The sequence below is a fragment of the Pleurodeles waltl genome, chromosome 2_2 (genome assembly GCF_031143425.1).
Source record: "Pleurodeles waltl isolate 20211129_DDA chromosome 2_2, aPleWal1.hap1.20221129, whole genome shotgun sequence".
Lineage (NCBI taxonomy): Eukaryota > Metazoa > Chordata > Amphibia > Caudata > Salamandridae > Pleurodeles > Pleurodeles waltl.
This window is the reverse complement of record NC_090439.1, coordinates 1,195,852,508-1,195,870,842: the sequence shown is the minus strand read 5'-3', so window position 1 is coordinate 1,195,870,842 and position 18,335 is coordinate 1,195,852,508. Positions and strand designations below refer to the sequence as shown.

The 18,335-nt window shown below is 46.1% G+C and overlaps 1 protein-coding gene across 1 annotated transcript in view; it reads right to left on the bottom strand.

Moving 5' to 3' along the window:
• Positions 1–18,335, bottom strand: part of LOC138275243 (C-type lectin domain family 2 member L-like) — a 98,108-nt gene that overhangs the window by 36,882 nt on the left and 42,891 nt on the right. The window contains exon 5 of the mRNA XM_069219076.1: positions 1,830–1,933. Within this exon, the coding sequence (XP_069075177.1) occupies positions 1,830–1,933 (104 nt within the window). The remainder of the gene's footprint in view (positions 1–1,829; positions 1,934–18,335) is intronic.

The window sequence follows — 18,335 nt, the reverse complement described above, 5'->3', positions numbered from 1 at the left end:
CGGCTGAGCTCATGCATTCGTTATCTAAAGTTTCCCCAGAGACAGAGAACCTAAATAGCCAGAAAAGAGGGTTTGGCTACCTAGGAGAGAGGATAGGCTACTAACACCTGAAGGAGCCTATCAGCAGGAGTCTCTGACGTCACCTGGTGGCACTGGCCACTCAGAGCAGTCCAGTGTGCCAGCAGCACCTCTGTTTCCAAGATGGCAGAGGTCTGGAGCACACTGGAGGAGCTCTGGACACCTCCCAGGGGAGGTGCAGGTCAGGGGAGTGGTCACTCCCCTTTCCTTTGTCCAGTTTCGCGCCAGAGCAGGGGCTAAGGGGTCCCTGAACCGGTGTAGACTGGCTTATGCAGAATTGGGCACCTCTGTGCCCAACAAAGCATTTCCAGAGGCTGGGGGAGGCTACTCCTCCCCTGCCTTCACACCATTTTCCAAAGGGAGAGGGTGTCACACCCTCTCTCAGAGGAAGTTCTTTGTTCTGCCATCCTGGGCCAGGCCTGGCTGGACCCCAGGAGGGCAGATGCCTGTCTGAGGGGTTGGCAGCAGCAGCAGCTGCAGTGAAACCCCAGGAAGGGCAGTTTGGCAGTACCAGGGTCTGTGCTACAGACCACGGGGATCATGGGATTGTGCCAACTATGCTAGGATGGCATAGAGGGGGCAATTCCATGATCATAGACATGTTACATGGCCATATTCGGAGTTACCATTGTGAAGCTACATATAGGTAGTGACCTATATGTAGTGCACGCGTGTAATGGTGTCCCCGCACTCACAAAGTTCAGTGAATTGGCTCTGAACAATGTGGGGGCACCTTGGCTAGTGCCAGGGTGCCCACACACTAAGTAACTTTGCCCCTAACCTTTACCAGGTAAAGGTTAGACATATAGGTGACTTATAAGTTACTTAAGTGCAGTGTAAAATGGCTGTGAAATAACGTGGACGTTATTTCACTCAGGCTGCAGTGGCAGGCCTGTGTAAGAATTGTCAGAGCTCCCTATGGGTGGCAAAAGAAATGCTGCAGCCCATAGGGATCTCCTGGAACCCCAATACCCTGGGTACCTCAGTACCATATACTAGGGAATTATAAGGGTGTTCCAGTAAGCCAATGTAAATTGGTAAAAATGGTCACTAGCCTGTTAGTGACAATTTGAAAGTAATGAGAGAGCATAACCACTGAGGTTCTGGTTAGCAGAGCCTCAGTGAGACAGTTAGGCACCACACAGGGAACACATACATGCACACCTATGAGCACTGGGGTCCTGTGTGACAGGGTCCCAGTGACACATACATATAGGCCACAACCTTATGAGCACTGGGGTCCTGACTAGCAGGATCCCAGTGACACATAACAAACATACTGAAAACATAGTGTTTTCACTATGAGCACTGAGGCCTGGCTATCAGGATCCCAGTGAGACAGTGAAAACAGTGACAAACACCCTGACATACACTCACAAACAGGCCAAAAGTGGGGGTAACAAGGCTAGAAAGAGGCTACCTTCTCACACACCGTCAAATAGTACATGATCTCTGCTATTTAGTCAGCGGGATGGGTAAGTGCTGATGTTTCTTTGCTATTTGCACAACTGCCGGCCGGATACTACATAGTCTATGCTATTTATTCGGCAGCCAGATAAACAGCGATATTTGCTACCTAATTACAAAGCAGCTGGCCAAATAGTACCTACAGCCAGGCAAAAAGCAGCAGAAATTCACTATTAAACTGTTGGCTGGATAAACAGCCACTACCTTTTCATTATTACCATTCTTTTATTTGTTTCAGTAACTAAAAAAATGCATTTGAAAGAGCAAACATAATAGATTCTTACAGTGTGTTGTTGCAGGCGGTATCGTTGGCCCAGTGGAATCCACCCCCTCTCCTCCGGAGACCGACCCACATGTGGTGCCCACAGGTGATGTCCATCAAGAAACTCTGCACAAGAAAAAGACAATTCAAATCTGTTAAGTGTGTACTCATGCTAGATTACCCACCCCTATAGGATGAGTAGGTTCAACCCCATCGTATTATAACATTTGAAAGCAAATGGGCGCTCCACCTGATGGAATGCTGAGTTAGAAGAGAAAGTGACAACAGACTTGATATGAGCTGCAGACAGTCTGACATCTAAAAGGTGAACTGGTTTCTGTGATAAGCCGTGCTCAGCTTTGTATTCATGTGGTGTATGTGCAACAACTAACAAAGAGAACACACTGAAGAAATGCAACCCTTAAAGTTAAGACAACCTGCAAAGACAAGAATGTTAGATACAATACCACAAAATGTAATACATCCAATGTGAGGATGAGAGGATAGAGCAACCATACATTGTAAAGCTGGTTGCTCAAGATGAGTTGCCTTACCTTTGGAATAGATAGAATGAAATGTTATTAGCTGGGAATTGAAGCAATAGAAGGGTTTTTGCACAAAATGCAGAGCTCCACAACTCCACGGGGATGTTGTTGATAAAAAAAAGTAGTTGGACGCACATTTGTTAGTGCAGCAAGCAGGGGCCATCTCTTCTTCACCTGTTCCAAGCAGCTCTTTCTGGAGAGCGAGTCCGGCAGGACATTTAAAGGCTAGAGCTGGCTAGCTACCAGTTAAGACCCTTCAGGAATGGGAACTGAATTTCACAGGCTCCCCACACACAAAGGGCAGTACTAGAACTAGTTCTTCTTCTAGAGATGTACTTTGAGGAAGAAAGTTATACTAGAATCTTTTCACTCATGAATCTCAAAAAGGTGGAACCTTTGTTGCCTTCAGCGTTTCAAACGGGCCCACTGTTTTGGAAGGTCTCATTTCAAAGGTGGATTCTCCCTTTCAAACGAGGCCTTCCTGAAATGGTTTCTTGGCCAGGAAACCCAACTAGACATCAGGAATTTCACTTGGGGGGTTGGCCCCCTCTGAAAATGGGATACCCCCCGTTGCATATTTAAAAATAAATAAATGTAGGTTCACCCCTGGGGGGGCGCCATCGCACCCCCTCAGGGGTTAAAAATTAGATTTATTTTTTATTAAATTCAAAATAAAAATGTAATTGACAGAGGGTCGTCCGTCTGCAGGGTTGACCCCCTGTGGGGGCAATTTCTTTTTAATAGCTGTATGGTTTTCCTGGGGGACACTATGCCCCCCTCCCCCCAAGGGAAACCATACAGCTATTAAAAATATAGCTGTATATATACATATATATATATATATATATATATATATATAGATCTATATATAGATATATTGATATAGATATGTAGATCTATATATAGACAGATATATCTATATTTAGATATGTATATCTATATATCTATATCTCTCTCTATATATATAGATCTCTTTCTCTCTCTCTCTCTCTCTCTCTCATATATATATATATATATATATATCACTTTTGTGCACTTTAGCACTGGTTAGCGGTGGTAAAGTGCCCAGAGTCCTCAAGCCAACAAAAACTGGTCACAAAAAATAGGAGGAAGGAGGCAAAAAGTTTGAGGATGACCCTGCAAAAATGGCCTGGTCCAACAACTGGCCGGCATGTTTATGGTAAGAGATACATTTATGAACTGGGTCCTTTATGTCTGTGAGACGATGTAGGAAAGTACCATCTTGCCTGGCATGTTACCCCCATTTTTCACTGTATATATGTTGTTTTAGTTGTATGTGTCACTGGGACCCTGCAACACAGGGCCCCAGTGCTCATAAGTGTGCCTGACTGTGTTACCTGTGAACAAAGGACTTCCTCAGAGAGGGGGTGTTACACCCTCTCCCTTTGGAAAATGGTGTGAAGGCAGGGGAGGAGTAGCCTCCCCCAGCCTCTGGAAATGCTTTCTTGGGCACAGATGTGCCCAATTCTGCATAAGCCAGTTTACACCGGTTCAGGGACCCCTCAGCCCTGCTTGGGCGCGAAACTGGACAAAGGAAAGGGGAGTGACCACTCCCCTGACCTGCACCTCCCCTGGGAGGTGCCCAGAGCTCCTCCAGTGTGCTCCAGACCTCTGCCATCTTGGAAACAGAGGTGCTGCTGGCACACTGGACTGCTCTGAGTGGCCAGTGCCCACAGCTGACGTCAGAGACTCCTTCTGATAGGCTCCTTCAGGTGTTGCTAGCCTATCCTCTCTCCTAAGTAGCCAAACCCTCTTTTCTGGCTATTTAGGGTCTCTTTCTTTGGGGATTCCTCAGATAACGAATGCAAGAGCTCATCAGAGTTCCTCTGCATCTCTCTCTTCACCTTCTGCCAAGAAATCGACTGCTGACCGTGCTGGAAGCCTGCAAAACTGCAACAAAGTAGCTAAGACGACTACTGCAACCTTGTAACGCTGCTCCTGCTGCCTTCTCGACTGTTTTTCTTGGTGGTGCATCCTGTGGGGGTAGTCTGCCTCCTCTCTGCATCAGAAGCTGCGAAGAAATCTCCCGTGGGTCGACGGAATCTTCCCCCTGCAACCGCAGGCACCAAAAAGCTGCATCACCGGTCCCTTGGGTCTCCTCTCACGACGACGAGCGAGGTCCCTTGAATCCAGCAAGACTGTCCAAGTGACCCCCACGGTCCAGTGACTCTTAGGTCCAAGTTTGGTGGAGGTAAGTCCTTGCCTCCCCACGCCAGACTGCATTGTTGGTAACCGCGACTTTTGCAACTTCTCCGGCTCCTGTGCACTTCCGGCGGAAATCCTTTGTGCACATCCAAGCCTGGGTCCACGGCACTCTAACCTGCATTGCACGACTTTCTAAGTTGGTCTCCGGCGACGTGGGACTCCTTTGTGTAACTTCAGGCGAGCACCGTTTCACTTTTCTTCGTAGTGCCTGTTCTGGCACTTCTGCGGGTGCTGCCTGCTTCTGAGAGGGCTCCTTTTCTTGCTCGGCGTCCCCTCTGTCCCCAGACGAAATTGGAGACATCCTGGTCCATCCTGGGCCACAGCAGCATCCAAAAACGCTAACCGCACGACTTGCAGCTAGCAAGGCTTGTTGGCGTCCATCCGGCGGGAAAACACTTCTGCATGACTCTCCACGGCGTGGGGGATCCATCCTCCAAAGGGGAAGTCTCTAGCCCTTGTCGTTCCTGCAGAATCCTCAGCTTCTTCAGTCCAGTAGAAGCTTCTTTGCACCAACAGCTGGCATTTCTTGGGCATCTGCCCATCTCCGACTTGCTTGTGACTTTTGGACTCGGTCCCCTTGTTCCACAGGTACCCTCGACTGGAAATCCATTGTTGTTGCATTGCTGGGTTGTGTTTTTCTTGCATTATTCCTCTATCACGACTTCTGTGTCTTTGGGGGAACTTTAGTGCACTTTGCACTCACTTTTCAGGGTCTTGGGGTGGGGTATTTTTCTAACCCTTACTATTTTCTAATAGTCCCAGCGACCCTCTACAAGGTCACATAGGTTTGGGGTCCATTCGTGATTCGCATTCCCCTTTTGGAGTATATGGTTTGTGTTGCCCCTATCCCTATGTGCTCCCATTGCATCCTATTGTAATTTTACACTGTTTGCACTGTTTTCTAAGACTATACTGCATATTTTTGGTATTGTGTACATATATCTTGTGTATATTTCTTATCCTCATACTGAGGGTACTCACTGAGATACTTTTGGCATATTGTCATAAAAATAAAGTACCTTTATTTTTAGTATAACTGTGTATTGTGTTTTCTTATGATATTGTGCATATGGCATTAGTGGTACTGTAGTAGCTTCACACGTCTCCTAGTTCAGCCTAAGCTTCTCTGCTGAGCTACCATTATCTATCAGCCTAAGCTGCTAGACACCCTATACACTAATAAGGGATACCTGGGCCTGGTGCAAGGTGTAAGTACCCCTTGGTACTCACTACAAGCCAGTCCAGCCTCCTACATTGGTTGTGCAGCGGTGGGATAAGTGCTTTGAGACTACTTACCACTCTTGACATTGTACTTTTCATAAGAGAAAAATATACAAAACAAGTTCAGTGTATGTACACATAACTAAAAAGTTTTGCATTCCCTTTTTTCACTCTTTTCTAAGTGCTGAAAAGTACTTCTAAACTTTCTAAAAAGTTCTAAAAAGTTTTAAAAGTTTTTTTTTCTGTCTTTCTAAAAGTTCTGAAAAACTTTTTCTTCACTTTTTCTATCACTTAACTCTTTCTAAAATGTCTGGCACAGGCCAAAATGTTGATCTGTCCAAGATTGCATATGATCACCTTAGCTGTAAAGGAGCAAGGAGTCTCTGCATAGAAAGAGGTTTGAGTGTAGGGAAGAATCCTTCTTTGGAATTGTTACTTAACATGCTTAGAGAACAAGATAAGGCCACAATGGCCACATCTGTTGATAAAGCAGTTGATGGTTCCCAATCTGATCCAGGGACTCCCCTAGAGATAGATTCTGGAAGGAAACTTCCTAGCCTGCCCAGTATCAGACAGCCTAGCAGGGTTGAAGATGATGCAGAGTCACACCATACAGATAGTGTGGTCTCTCATCACAGTAGGAGTAGGCATTCACATAATTCAGATGGTGTGCTCTCACATTATACTGTTAGTAAACTTGTTAAGGTTCCATCTGTTAGGGACAGGTCTCCTTCTGTCCATTCTCATCACACTTCTGTTTCTAGGCATGTCCCTCTCACCCACCCTGATGACAGAATGTTAGAAAGGGAGCTCAATAAATTGAGAGTGGAGACATCCAGGCTGAAGCTCAAGAAGCAACAGCTGGATTTAGATAGACAATCTCTAGAGATAGAAAAAGAAAGACAGAAGCTGGGTTTAGACACCCATGGTGGCAGCAGCAGTATTCCCCATAGTCATCCTGTAAAAGAGCATGATTCCAGGAATCTGCATAAGATAGTTCCCCCTTATAAGGAGGGGGATGACATTAACAAGTGGTTTGCTGCACTTGAGAGGGCCTGTAATGTTCAGGAGGTCCCTCAAAGGCAGTGGGCTGCTATCCTATGGCTATCATTTAGTGGTAAGGGTAGGGATAGACTCCTTACTGTGAAAGAAGGTGATGCCAACAATTTCACTATTCTTAAGAATGCACTCCTTGATGGTTATGGCTTAACCACTGAACAATACAGGATAAAGTTCAGAGAGACCAAAAAGGAGTCTTCACAAGATTGGGTTGATTTCATTGACCATTCAGTGAAGTCCTTGGAAGGGTGTTTACATGGCAGTAAAGTGACTGACTATGAAGGCCTGTATAACTTAATCCTGAGAGAGCATATTCTTAATAATTGTGTGTCAGATTTGTTGCACCAGTACTTGGTAGACTCTGATCTGACCTCTCCCCAAGAATTGGGAAAGAAGGCAAACAAATGGGTCAGAACAAGAGTGAACAGAAAAGTTCATACAGGGGGTGACAAAGATGGCAAGAAGAAGGATGATAAGCCTTCAGACAAAGGTGGGGACAAATCTAAAAATGAGTCTTCATCAGGTCCCCAAAAACACTCTGGTGGGGGTGGTGGGCCTAAATCCTCTTCAAAACATAATCAAGAAAAGAAACCATGGTGCTATTTATGTAAAGTAAAAGGCCATTGGACAGCAGATCCCAGTTGTCCAAAGAAAAGCACCAAGCCTCCTACCACTACAACCCCTACTGCTACACCTAGTGTCCCTACTAATAGCAGTGGTGGTGGGAGCAAACCTACTATTAGCCAATCCAAGGGAGTAGCTGGGCTCACTATTGGTAACTTAGTTGGGGTTGGTCTGATTAGGGAGACCACAGAGGCTGTTTTAGTCTCTGAAGGGGCTATTGATTTAGCCACTTTGGTTGCTTGTCCCCATAACTTGGATAAGTACAAGCAACTACCCCTAATAAATGGTGTTGAGGTCGAGGCCTACAGGGACACAGGTGCCAGTGTCACAATGGTGATTGAGAAACTGGTACACCCTGAACAACACCTACTTGGTCACCAGTACCAAGAAACCGATGCTCACAACAACACACTTAGCCACCCCATGGCTGTTGTAAATCTCAACTGGGGGGGGTTACTGGTCCAAAGAAAGTTGTGGTAGCTTCAGATTTACCTGTAGACTGTCTATTAGGGAATGATTTGGAGACATCAGCTTGGTCAGATGTGGAGTTGGAGGCCCATGCAGCAATGCTGGGCATTCCAGGGCATATTTTTGCTTTGACAAGGGCTCAGGCCAAAAAGCAAAAAGGACAGGGAAGCTTGGATCCTGGAACAATGGACCAAGTGCTCCCTAAAGCTAGGGCTAGTAGAAGCAAACCACTTCCTACTATCCCTCCCTCTACAGTGGATTCTTCTTCTGAGGAAGAAGAGTTTCCACCCTGTGCAGAACCTACACCAGAGGAGCTGGAAGCAGACACTGCTGAGCTTTTGGGTGAAGGGGGGCCTGCCAGGGAGGAACTGAGTGTGGCACAGCAAACCTGTCCCACATTAGAGGGTCTAAGACAGCAAGCTGTCAAACAAGCAAATGGGGATATCAGTGACTCTCACAGAGTTTACTGGGAGGACAACCTCTTGTACACTGAGTCAAGGGATCCTAAACCTGGGGCAGCCAGAAGATTAGTGATTCCTCAGGAGTACAGAAAGTTCCTCCTAACTCTTGCACATGATATTCCCCTTGCTGGGCATCTAGGACAAATGAAAACTTGGGACAGGCTTGTTCCCCCGTTTCATTGGCCTAGGATGTCTGAGGACACAAAGGAATTTTGTAAGTCCTGTGAAACCTGTCAAGCCAGTGGCAAGACAGGTGGCACTCCAAAGGCACCCCTTATTCCACTGCCTGTGGTTGGGGTTCCCTTTGAAAGGGTAGGGGTTGACATAGTTGGCCCCCTTGACCCTCCTACTGCTTCAGGCAATAGGTTTATCTTGGTGGTAGTGGACCATGCCACAAGATATCCTGAGGCAATTCCTCTTAGGACCACTACAGCTCCTGCAGTGGCAAAGGCCCTCCTGGGAATCTTTTCCAGGGTGGGCTTCCCAAAAGAGGTAGTTTCAGACAGAGGAAGCAATTTCATGTCTGCTTACTTGAAGGCCATGTGGAAAGAGTGTGGGGTGACTTACAAGTTCACCACACCCTATCATCCAAAAACAAATGGACTGGTGGAGAGGTTTAATAAAACTCTCAAAGGCATGATTATGGGACTCCCAGACAAACTCCGCAGGAGATGGGAAATCCTCTTACCATGCCTCCTTTTTGCCTACAGGGAGGTACCCCAGAAAGGAGTGGGCTTCAGCCCCTTTGAACTCCTCTTTGGACACCCTGTCAGGGGTCCACTCACACTTGTCAAGGAGGGTTGGGAACAACCTTTAAAAGCTCCTAAACAAGCTATTGTGGATTATGTACTAGGCGTCAGATCAAGGATGGCTGAATACATGAAGAAGGCCAGTAAAAACCTTCAGGCCAGCCTAGAGCTCCAGAAGCAATGGCATGACCAGAAGGCTGTTTTGGTTCAGTACCAACCAAGGCAGAAAGTGTGGGTCTTGGAGCCTGTGGCCCCAAGAGCACTCCAAGATAAATGGAGTGGACCCCACACAATTGTTGAAAAGAAGGGTGAAGTCACCTACTTGGTTGACTTAGGCACTGCCAGGAGTCCCCTTAGGGTGCTCCATGTCAACCGCCTGAAACCCTACTATGACAGGGCTGATCTCACCCTGCTCATGGCAACTGATGAGGGACAGGAAGAAGACAGTGATCCTCTACCTGATCTCTTCTCTTCCACAGAACAAGATGCTCTTGTGGAAGGTGTAGTTTTGGCTGATTGTCTTACTGCTGAGCAGAAAGACCATTGCATAAATCTCCTGGGTCAGTTTTCTGAACTCTTCTCTACTGTGCCAGGTACCACATCTTGGTGTGAGCACACTATAGATACTGGAGACAGCTTGCCTGTCAAAAGTAAGATCCATAGGCAGCCTGACCATGTCAGAGACTGCATAAAGCAAGAAGTCCAGAAAATGTTGGAACTAGGAGTGGTTGAGCATTCTGAAAGTCCATGGGCCTATCCTGTGGTACTTGTGCCAAAACCTCATTCCAAAGATGGAAAAAAGGAAATGAGGTTTTGTGTTGATTACAGAGGTCTCAACCAGGTAACCAAAACTGATGCTCACCCTATACCCAGGGCAGATGAGCTCATAGATACACTGGCATCTGCCAAGTATCTAAGCACTTTTAATTTGACTGCAGGGTATTGGCAGATCAAATTATCAGAAGATGCTAAACCTAAAACTGCATTTTCTACCATTGGAGGACATTACCAATTCACAGTAATGCCTTTTGGTTTGAAGAATGCACCTGCCACTTTTCAGAGGTTGGTGAATACAGTCCTGCAAGGGCTGGAAGCCTTCAGTGCAGCATATCTGGACGATATAGCTGTCTTTAGCTCCAGCTGGGATGATCACCTGGTCCACCTTTGGAAAGTTTTGGAGGCCCTGCAAAAAGCAGGCCTCACTATCAAGGCTTCAAAGTGCCAGATAGGGCAGGGGAAGGTGGTTTATCTGGGACACCTGGTTGGTGGAGAACAGATTGCACCACTGCAGGGGAAGATCCAAACAATTATGGATTGGACTCCCCCTACTACTCAGACTCAGGTGAGGGCCTTTTTAGGCCTCACTGGGTATTACAGGAGGTTCATCAAGAACTATGGCTCCATTGCAGCCCCTCTTAATGACCTCACATCCAAAAGAATGCCTAAAAAGGTATTGTGGACAGCAAACTGTCAAAAAGCTTTTGAGGAGCTGAAGCAGGCTATGTGCTCTGCACCTGTCCTGAAAAGCCCTTGTTACTCTAAAAAATTCTATGTCCAGACTGATGCATCTGAATTAGGAGTAGGGGCAGTCCTATCACAACTAAATTCTGAGGGCCAGGATCAACCTGTTGCTTTTATTAGTAGGAGGTTGACCCCTAGAGAAAAGCGTTGGTCTGCCATTGAGAGGGAGGCCTTTGCTGTGGTCTGGGCTTTGAAGAAGTTTAGGCCATACCTGTTTGGCACTCACTTCATTGTTCAAACAGACCACAAACCTCTACTTTGGCTAAAACAAATGAAAGGTGAAAATCCTAAATTGTTGAGGTGGTCCATATCTCTACAGGGAATGGACTATACAGTGGAACATAGACCTGGGAGTACCCACTCCAATGCAGATGGACTCTCCAGATATTTCCACTTAGACAATGAAGACCCATCAGGTAATGACTAGTCTTATTGTCCTTCGTTTGGGGGGGGGGGGGGTTGTGTAGGAAAGTATCATCTTGCCTGGGATGTTACCCCCATTTTTCACTGTATATATGTTGTTTTAGTTGTATGTGTCACTGGGACCCTGCAACACAGGGCCCCAGTGCTCATAAGTGTGCCTGACTGTGTTACCTGTGTAGTGACTAACTGTCTCACTGAGGCTCTGCTAACCAGAACCTCAGTGGTTATGCTCTCTCATTACTTTCAAATTGTCACTAACAGGCTAGTGACCAATTTTACCAATTCTCATTGGCTTACTGGAACACCCTTATAATTCCCTAGTATATGGTACTAAGGTACCCAGGGTATTGGGGTTCCAGGAGATCCCTATGGGCTGCAGCATTTCTTTTGCCACCCATAGGGAACTCTGACAATTCTTACACAGGCCTGCCACTGCACCCTGAATGAAATAATGCCAACATTATTTCACAGCCATTTTCACTGCACTTAAGTAACTTATAAGTCACCTATATGTCTAACCTTTACCTGGTAAAGGTTAGGTGCAAAGTTACTTAGTGTGTGGGCACCCTGGCACTAGCCAAGGTGCCCCCACATTGTTCAGGGCAAATTCCCCGACTTTGTGAGTGCTGGAGACACCATTATCTGCGTGCACTACACATAGGTCACTACCTATGTGTAGCTTCACAATGGTAACTCCGAATATGGCCATGTAACATGTCTAAGATCATGGAATTGCCCCCTCTATACCATCCTGGCATAGTTGGCACAATTCCATGCTCCCAGTGGTCTGTAGCACAGACCCTGGCACTGCCAAACTGCCTTTTCAGGGGTTACACTGCAGCTGCTGCTGCTGCCAACCCCACAGACAGGCTTCTGCCCTCCTGGGGTCCAGCCAGGCCTGGCCCAGGATGGCAGAACAAAGGACTTCCTCAGAGAGGAGGTGTTACACCCTCTCCCTTTGGAAAATGGTGTGAAGGCAGGGGAGGAGTAGCCTCCCCCAGCCTCTGGAAATGCTTTCTTGGGCACAGATGTGCCCAATTCTGCATAAGCCAGTTTACACCGGTTCAGGGACCCCTCAGCCCTGCTTGGGCGCAAAACTGGACAAAGGAAAGGGGAGTGACCACTCCCCTGACCTGCAACTCCCCTGGGAGGTGCCCAGAGCTCCTCCAGTGTGCTCCAGACCTCTGCCATCTTGGAAACAGAGGTGCTGCTGGCACACTGGACTGCTCTGAGTGGCCAGTGCCCACAGCTGACGTCAGAGACTCCTTCTGATAGGCTCCTTCAGGTGTTGCTAGCCTATCCTCTCTCCTAAGTAGCCAAACCCTCTTTTCTGGCTATTTAGGGTCTCTTTCTTTGGGGATTCCTCAGATAACGAATGCAAGAGCTCATCAGAGTTCCTCTGCATCTCTCTCTTCAACTTCTGCCAAGAAATCGACTGCTGACCGCGCTGGAAGCCTGCAAAACTGCAACAAAGTAGCTAAGACGACTACTGCAACCTTGTAACGCTGCTCCTGCTGCCTTCTCGACTGTTTTTCTTGGTGGTGCATCCTGTGGGGGTAGTCTGCCTCCTCTCTGCATCAGAAGCTGCGAAGAAATCTCCCGTGGGTCGACGGAATCTTCCCCCTGCAACCGCAGGCACCAAAAAGCTGCATCACCGGTCCCTTGGGTCTCCTCTCACGACGACGAGCTAGGTCCCTTGAATCCAGCAAGACTGTCCAAGTGACCCACACGGTCCAGTGACTCTTCAGTCCAAGTTTGGTGGAGGTAAGTCCTTGCCTCCCCACGCCAGACTGCATTGTTGGTAACCGCGACTTTTGCAACTTTTCCGGCTCCTGTGCACTTCCGGCGGAAATCCTTTGTGCACAGACAAGCCTGGGTCCACGGCACTCTAACCTGCATTGCACGACTTTCTAAGTTGGTCTCCGGCGACGTGGGACTCCTTTGTGTAACTTCAGGCGAGCACCGTTTCACTTTTCTTCGTAGTGCCTGTTCTGGCACTTCTGCGGGTGCTGCCTGCTTCTGAGAGGGCTCCTTGTCTTGCTCGGCGTCCCCTCTGTCCTCAGACGAAATTGGCGACATCCTGGTCCATCCTGGGCCGCAGCAGCATCCAAAAACGCTAACCGCACGACTTGCAGCTAGCAAGGCTTGTTGGCGTCCATCCGGCGGGAAAACACTTCTGCACGACTCTCCACGGCGTGGGGGATCCATCCTCCAAAGGGGAAGTCTCTAGCCCTTGTCGTTCCTACAGAATCCTCAGCTTCTTCAGTCCAGTAGAAGCTTCTTTGCACCAACAGCTGGCATTTCTTGGGCATCTGCCCATCTCCGACTTGCTTGTGACTTTTGGACTCGGTCCCCTTGTTCCACAGGTACCCTCGACTGGAAATCCATTGTTGTTGCATTGCTGGGTTGTGTTTTTCTTGCATTATTCCTCTATCACGACTTCTGTGTCTTTGGGGGAACTTTAGTGCACTTTGCACTCACTTTTCAGGGTCTTGGGGTGGGGTATTTTTCTAACCCTTACTATTTTCTAATAGTCCCAGCGACCCTCTACAAGGTCACATAGGTTTGGGGTCCATTCGTGATTCGCATTCCACTTTTGGAGTATATGGTTTGTGTTGCCCCTATCCCTATGTGCTCCCATTGCATCCTATTGTAATTTTACACTGTTTGCACTGTTTTCTAAGACTATACTGCATATTTTTGGTATTGTGTACATATATCTTGTGTATATTTCTTATCCTCATACTGAGTGTACTCACTGAGATACTTTTGGCATATTGTCATAAAATGAAAATGTCACTTACCCAGTGTACATCTGTTCGTGGCATTAGTCGCTGCAGATTCACATGTTGAGCACAGTCCGCTGCCTGGTGTTGGGCTCGGAGTATTACAAGTTGTTTTTCTTCGAAGAAGTCTTTTTTGGTCACGAGACCGAAGGACTCCTCCCTCTTCGGCTCCATTGCGCATGGGCGTCGACTCCATCTTAGATTGTTTTCCCCGCAGAGGGTGAGGCTGGAGTTGTTTGCTATAAATAGTGCCCATGCAATGGAGTGAATACGTATGTACATAAAAAGTTTATAATAATTATTTACAAATGTACAAATGTTTAAGATTTAAGATTTACTTCTAAACGGCTACAGGCTTCCCGGGGAGGCGGGAGGGCACATGTGAATCTGCAGCGACTAATGCCACGAACAGATGTACACTGAGTAAGTGACATTTTCAGTTCGATGGCATATGTCGCTGCAGATACACATGTTGAGCATAGACTATAAAGCAGTTACCTCCCCTAAAAGCGGTGGTTTAGCCTGTAGGAGTTGAAGTAGTTTGGAATAATGTTCTTAGTACAGCTTGGCCCACTGTAGCTTGTTGTGCATTTAGTACATCTACACAGTAGTGTTTAGTAAATGTATGAGGCGTAGACCAGGTTGCAGCCTTACATATTTCGCTCATAGGAATGTTTTCTAGAAAGGCCATTGTAGCACCTTTCTTTCTGGTTGAGTGTGCCTTTGGCGTAATAGGCAGTTCTCTCTTGGCTTTAAGATAGCATGTTTGAATACATCTGACTATCCATCTAGCAATGCCTTGTTTAGAGATTGGATTTCCTATGTGTGGTTTTTGAAAAGCTATGAACAGTTGTTTTGTTTTCCTGATTAACTTTGTTCTGTCAATGTAGTACATTAGTGCTCTTTTGATGTCTAATGTATGTAGTGCCCTTTCAGCCACGGAATCTGGCTGTGGGAAGAACACTGGTAATTCTACTGTTTGATTTAAATGGAATGGTGAGATTACTTTTGGTAGAAATTTTGGATTTGTTCTTAGAACTATTTTATTTTTGTGTATTTGAATAAATGGTTCTTGGATGGTAAATGCCTGTATTTCACTTACTCTTCTGAGGGATGTGATTGCAATGAGAAATGCAACTTTCCACGTTAAATATTGCATTTCACAAGAATGCATGGGTTCAAAAGGTGGACCCATGAGTCTTGTTAAGACGATGTTAAGGTTCCATGAAGGAACTGGTGGTGTTCTTGGTGGTATAATTCTTTGTAGCCCTTCCATGAATGCTTTAATAACTGGTATTCTAAATAGAGACGATGAATGAGTAGTTTGTAGGTAAGCAGATATTGCTGCGAGGTGTATTTTTATAGATGAAAAAGCGAGGTTTGCTTTTTGCAAATGTAGTAAGTATCCCACTATGTCCTTTGTAGAGGCATGCAATGGTTGGATTTGATTGGTATGGCAGTAGCAAACAAATCTTTTCCACTTAGATGCATAGCAGTGTCTAGTGGAAGCTTTTCTAGCTTGTTTTATGACCTCCATACATTCTTGTGTGAGGTCTAAGTGTCCGAATTCTAGGATTTCAGGAGCCAAATTGCTAGATTCAATGATGCTGGGTTTGGATGCCTGATCTGTTGTTTGTGTTGTGTTAACAGATCTGGTCTGTTGGGTAGTTTGACATGCGGTACTAGTGAAAGGTCTAGTAGAGTTGTATACCAAGGTTGTCTTGCCCATGTGGGTGCTATCAGTATGAGTTTGAGTTGGTTTTGACTCAATTTGTTTACTAGATATGGAAGGAGAGGGAGAGGGGGAAAAGCGTATGCAAATATCCCTGACCAACTCATCCATAGAGCATTGCCTTGTGATTCGCGGTGTGGGTACCTGGATGCGAAGTTTTGGCATTTTGCGTTTTCTTTTGTTGCGAACAAATCTATCTGGGGTGTTCCCCAAATTTGAAAGTAATTGTTCAGAACTTGGGGGTGAATTTCCCATTGGTGGACTTGTTGGTGATCTCGCGAAAGGTTGTCTGCTAGTTGGTTTTGGATCCCTGGAATAAATTGTGCTATTAGGCGAATGTGGTTGTGAATCGCCCACTGCCATATTTTTTGTGTTAGGAGACACAATTGTGTTGAGTGTGTTCCTCCTTGTTTGTTTAAATAATACATTGTTGTCATGTTGTCTGTTTTGACAAGAATGTATTTGTGTGTTATTATGGGTTGAAAGGCTTTTAACGCTAGAAATACTGCTAACAGTTCTAGGTAATTTATATGAAATTTTGTTTGGTGTACGTCCCATTGTCCTTGAATGCTGTGGTGATTGAGGTGTGCTCCCCACCCTGTCATGGAAGCATCTGTTGTTATAACGTATTGAGGCACTGGGTCCTGAAATGTCCGCCCTTTGTTTAAATTGTTGCTGTTCCACCATAGAAGCGAGAGGTATGTTTGGCGGTCTACCAACACCAGATCTAGAAGTTGACCCTGTGCTTGTGACCATTGTGATGCTAGGCACTGTTGTAAGGGTCGCATGTGTAGTCTTGCATTTGGGACAATGGCTATGCATGATGACATCATGCCTAGAAGTTTTAGCACAAATTTTGCTTGTATCTTTTGGTTTGGAAACATAGCACTTATTACCTTGTGGAATGCTTAAACTCTTTGTGGACTTGGAGTGGCAATTCCTTTTGATGTGTTGATGGTTGCCCCTAGATATTGTTGTGTCTGACACGGTTCGAGGTGTGACTTTGTATAGTTGATGGAGAAACCCAGTTTGTGAAGGGTTTGTATGACATATGTGGTGTTGTTTGTGCACTTTCTTATTGTGTTGGTCTTGATTAGCCAATCGTCTAGGTAAGGAAACACATGTATTTGTTGTCTCCTGATATGTGCTGCTACTACTGCTAGACATTCTGTGAATACTCTTGGTGCAGTTGTTATTCCGAATGGCAACACCTTGAATTGGTAATGTATTCCTTTGAATACGAACCTTAGGTACTTTCTGTGAGAAGGATGTATCGGTATATGAAAGTACGCATCTTTTAGGTCTAATGTGGTCATGTAATCTTGCTGTTTGAGCAGTGGAATGATGTCTTGTAGTGTGACCATGTGAAAGTGGTCCGATATGATGTAGCTATTTAGTGTCCTGAGATCTAATATTGGTCTTAATGTTTTGTCTTTTTTTGGAATTAGAAAGTACAGGGAGTAAACTCCTGTGTTTTTTTGTTGTACTGGTACTAACTCTATTGCATCCTTTTGCAGTAGTGCTTGAACTTCTAGTCCTAAAAGTTCTAAATGTTGTGGTGACATTTTGCGTGTTTTTGGAGGGATGTTTGGTGGGAATTTGTGGAATTCTATGCAATAGCCATGTTGGATTATTGCTAGTACCCAATTGTCTGTTGTAATCTGCTGCCAAGATTGGTAGAATTGGCTTAGTCTTCCCCCCACTGGTGTTGAGTGAAGGGGTTGTGTGACTTGAAAGTCACTGTTTAGGTGGAGGTGTTTTTGGAGTCTGGAATTTTCCCCTACTCCTTGGGAATTGACCCCCTCTATATTCCCTGAAACCTCCCCTTTGGAATGAACCCTGATAGGGTGTGGTTCTTGTTTGTTGGCTGGTGGTGTCTGTGGGTTGGCCACGAAACCCCCCTCTAAATGGAGTTTTTCTAAAAGAGCCTCTGCTCTGCGGGGAGTAGAGTGCGCCCATGGCTTTGGCCGTGTCTGTGTCCTTTTTAAGTTTTTCAATGGCTGTGTCCACTTCAGGGCCAAAAAGTTGTTTTTCGTTGAAGGGCATATTAAGGACAGACTGCTGGATTTCAGGTTTGAACCCTGAAGTGCGGAGCCAAGCGTGTCTCCTTATGGTGACAGCAGTGTTGACTGTTCTTGCTGCAGTATCGGCTGCGTCCATTGAAGAGCGGATTTGATTGTTTGAGATCGTTTGTCCCTCTTCAACTATTTGCTGCGCCCTTTTTTGGTATTCCTGGGGAAGATGGTCTATGAGAAGTTGCATCTCATCCCAGTGTGCGCGGTCATATCGGGCTAGCAGCGCTTGAGAATTTGCGATGCGCCATTGGTTGGCTGCCTGTGATGCGACTCTTTTTCCTGCCGCATCAAATTTTCGGCTTTCTTTGTCCGGAGGTGGGGCGTCGCCAGATGTATGGGAATTTGCTCTTTTGCGAGCTGCCCCTACTACTACGGAGTCAGGTGGTAACTGCGAAGTAATAAACACTGGGTCTGTGGGTGGTGGTTTGTATTTCTTATCCACCCTTGGGGTGATGGCTCTTGATTTTACGGGCTCTTCAAAAATTTGTTTTGCGTGCCGTAACATCCCTGGTAGCATTGGGAGACATTGATATTGGCTATGTGTAGCCGAGAGGGTGTTAAATAAAAAATCATCCTCTATAGGATCGGAATGCAGTTGGACATTGTGGAATTCTGCTGCCCTAGCCACCAGTTGCCAG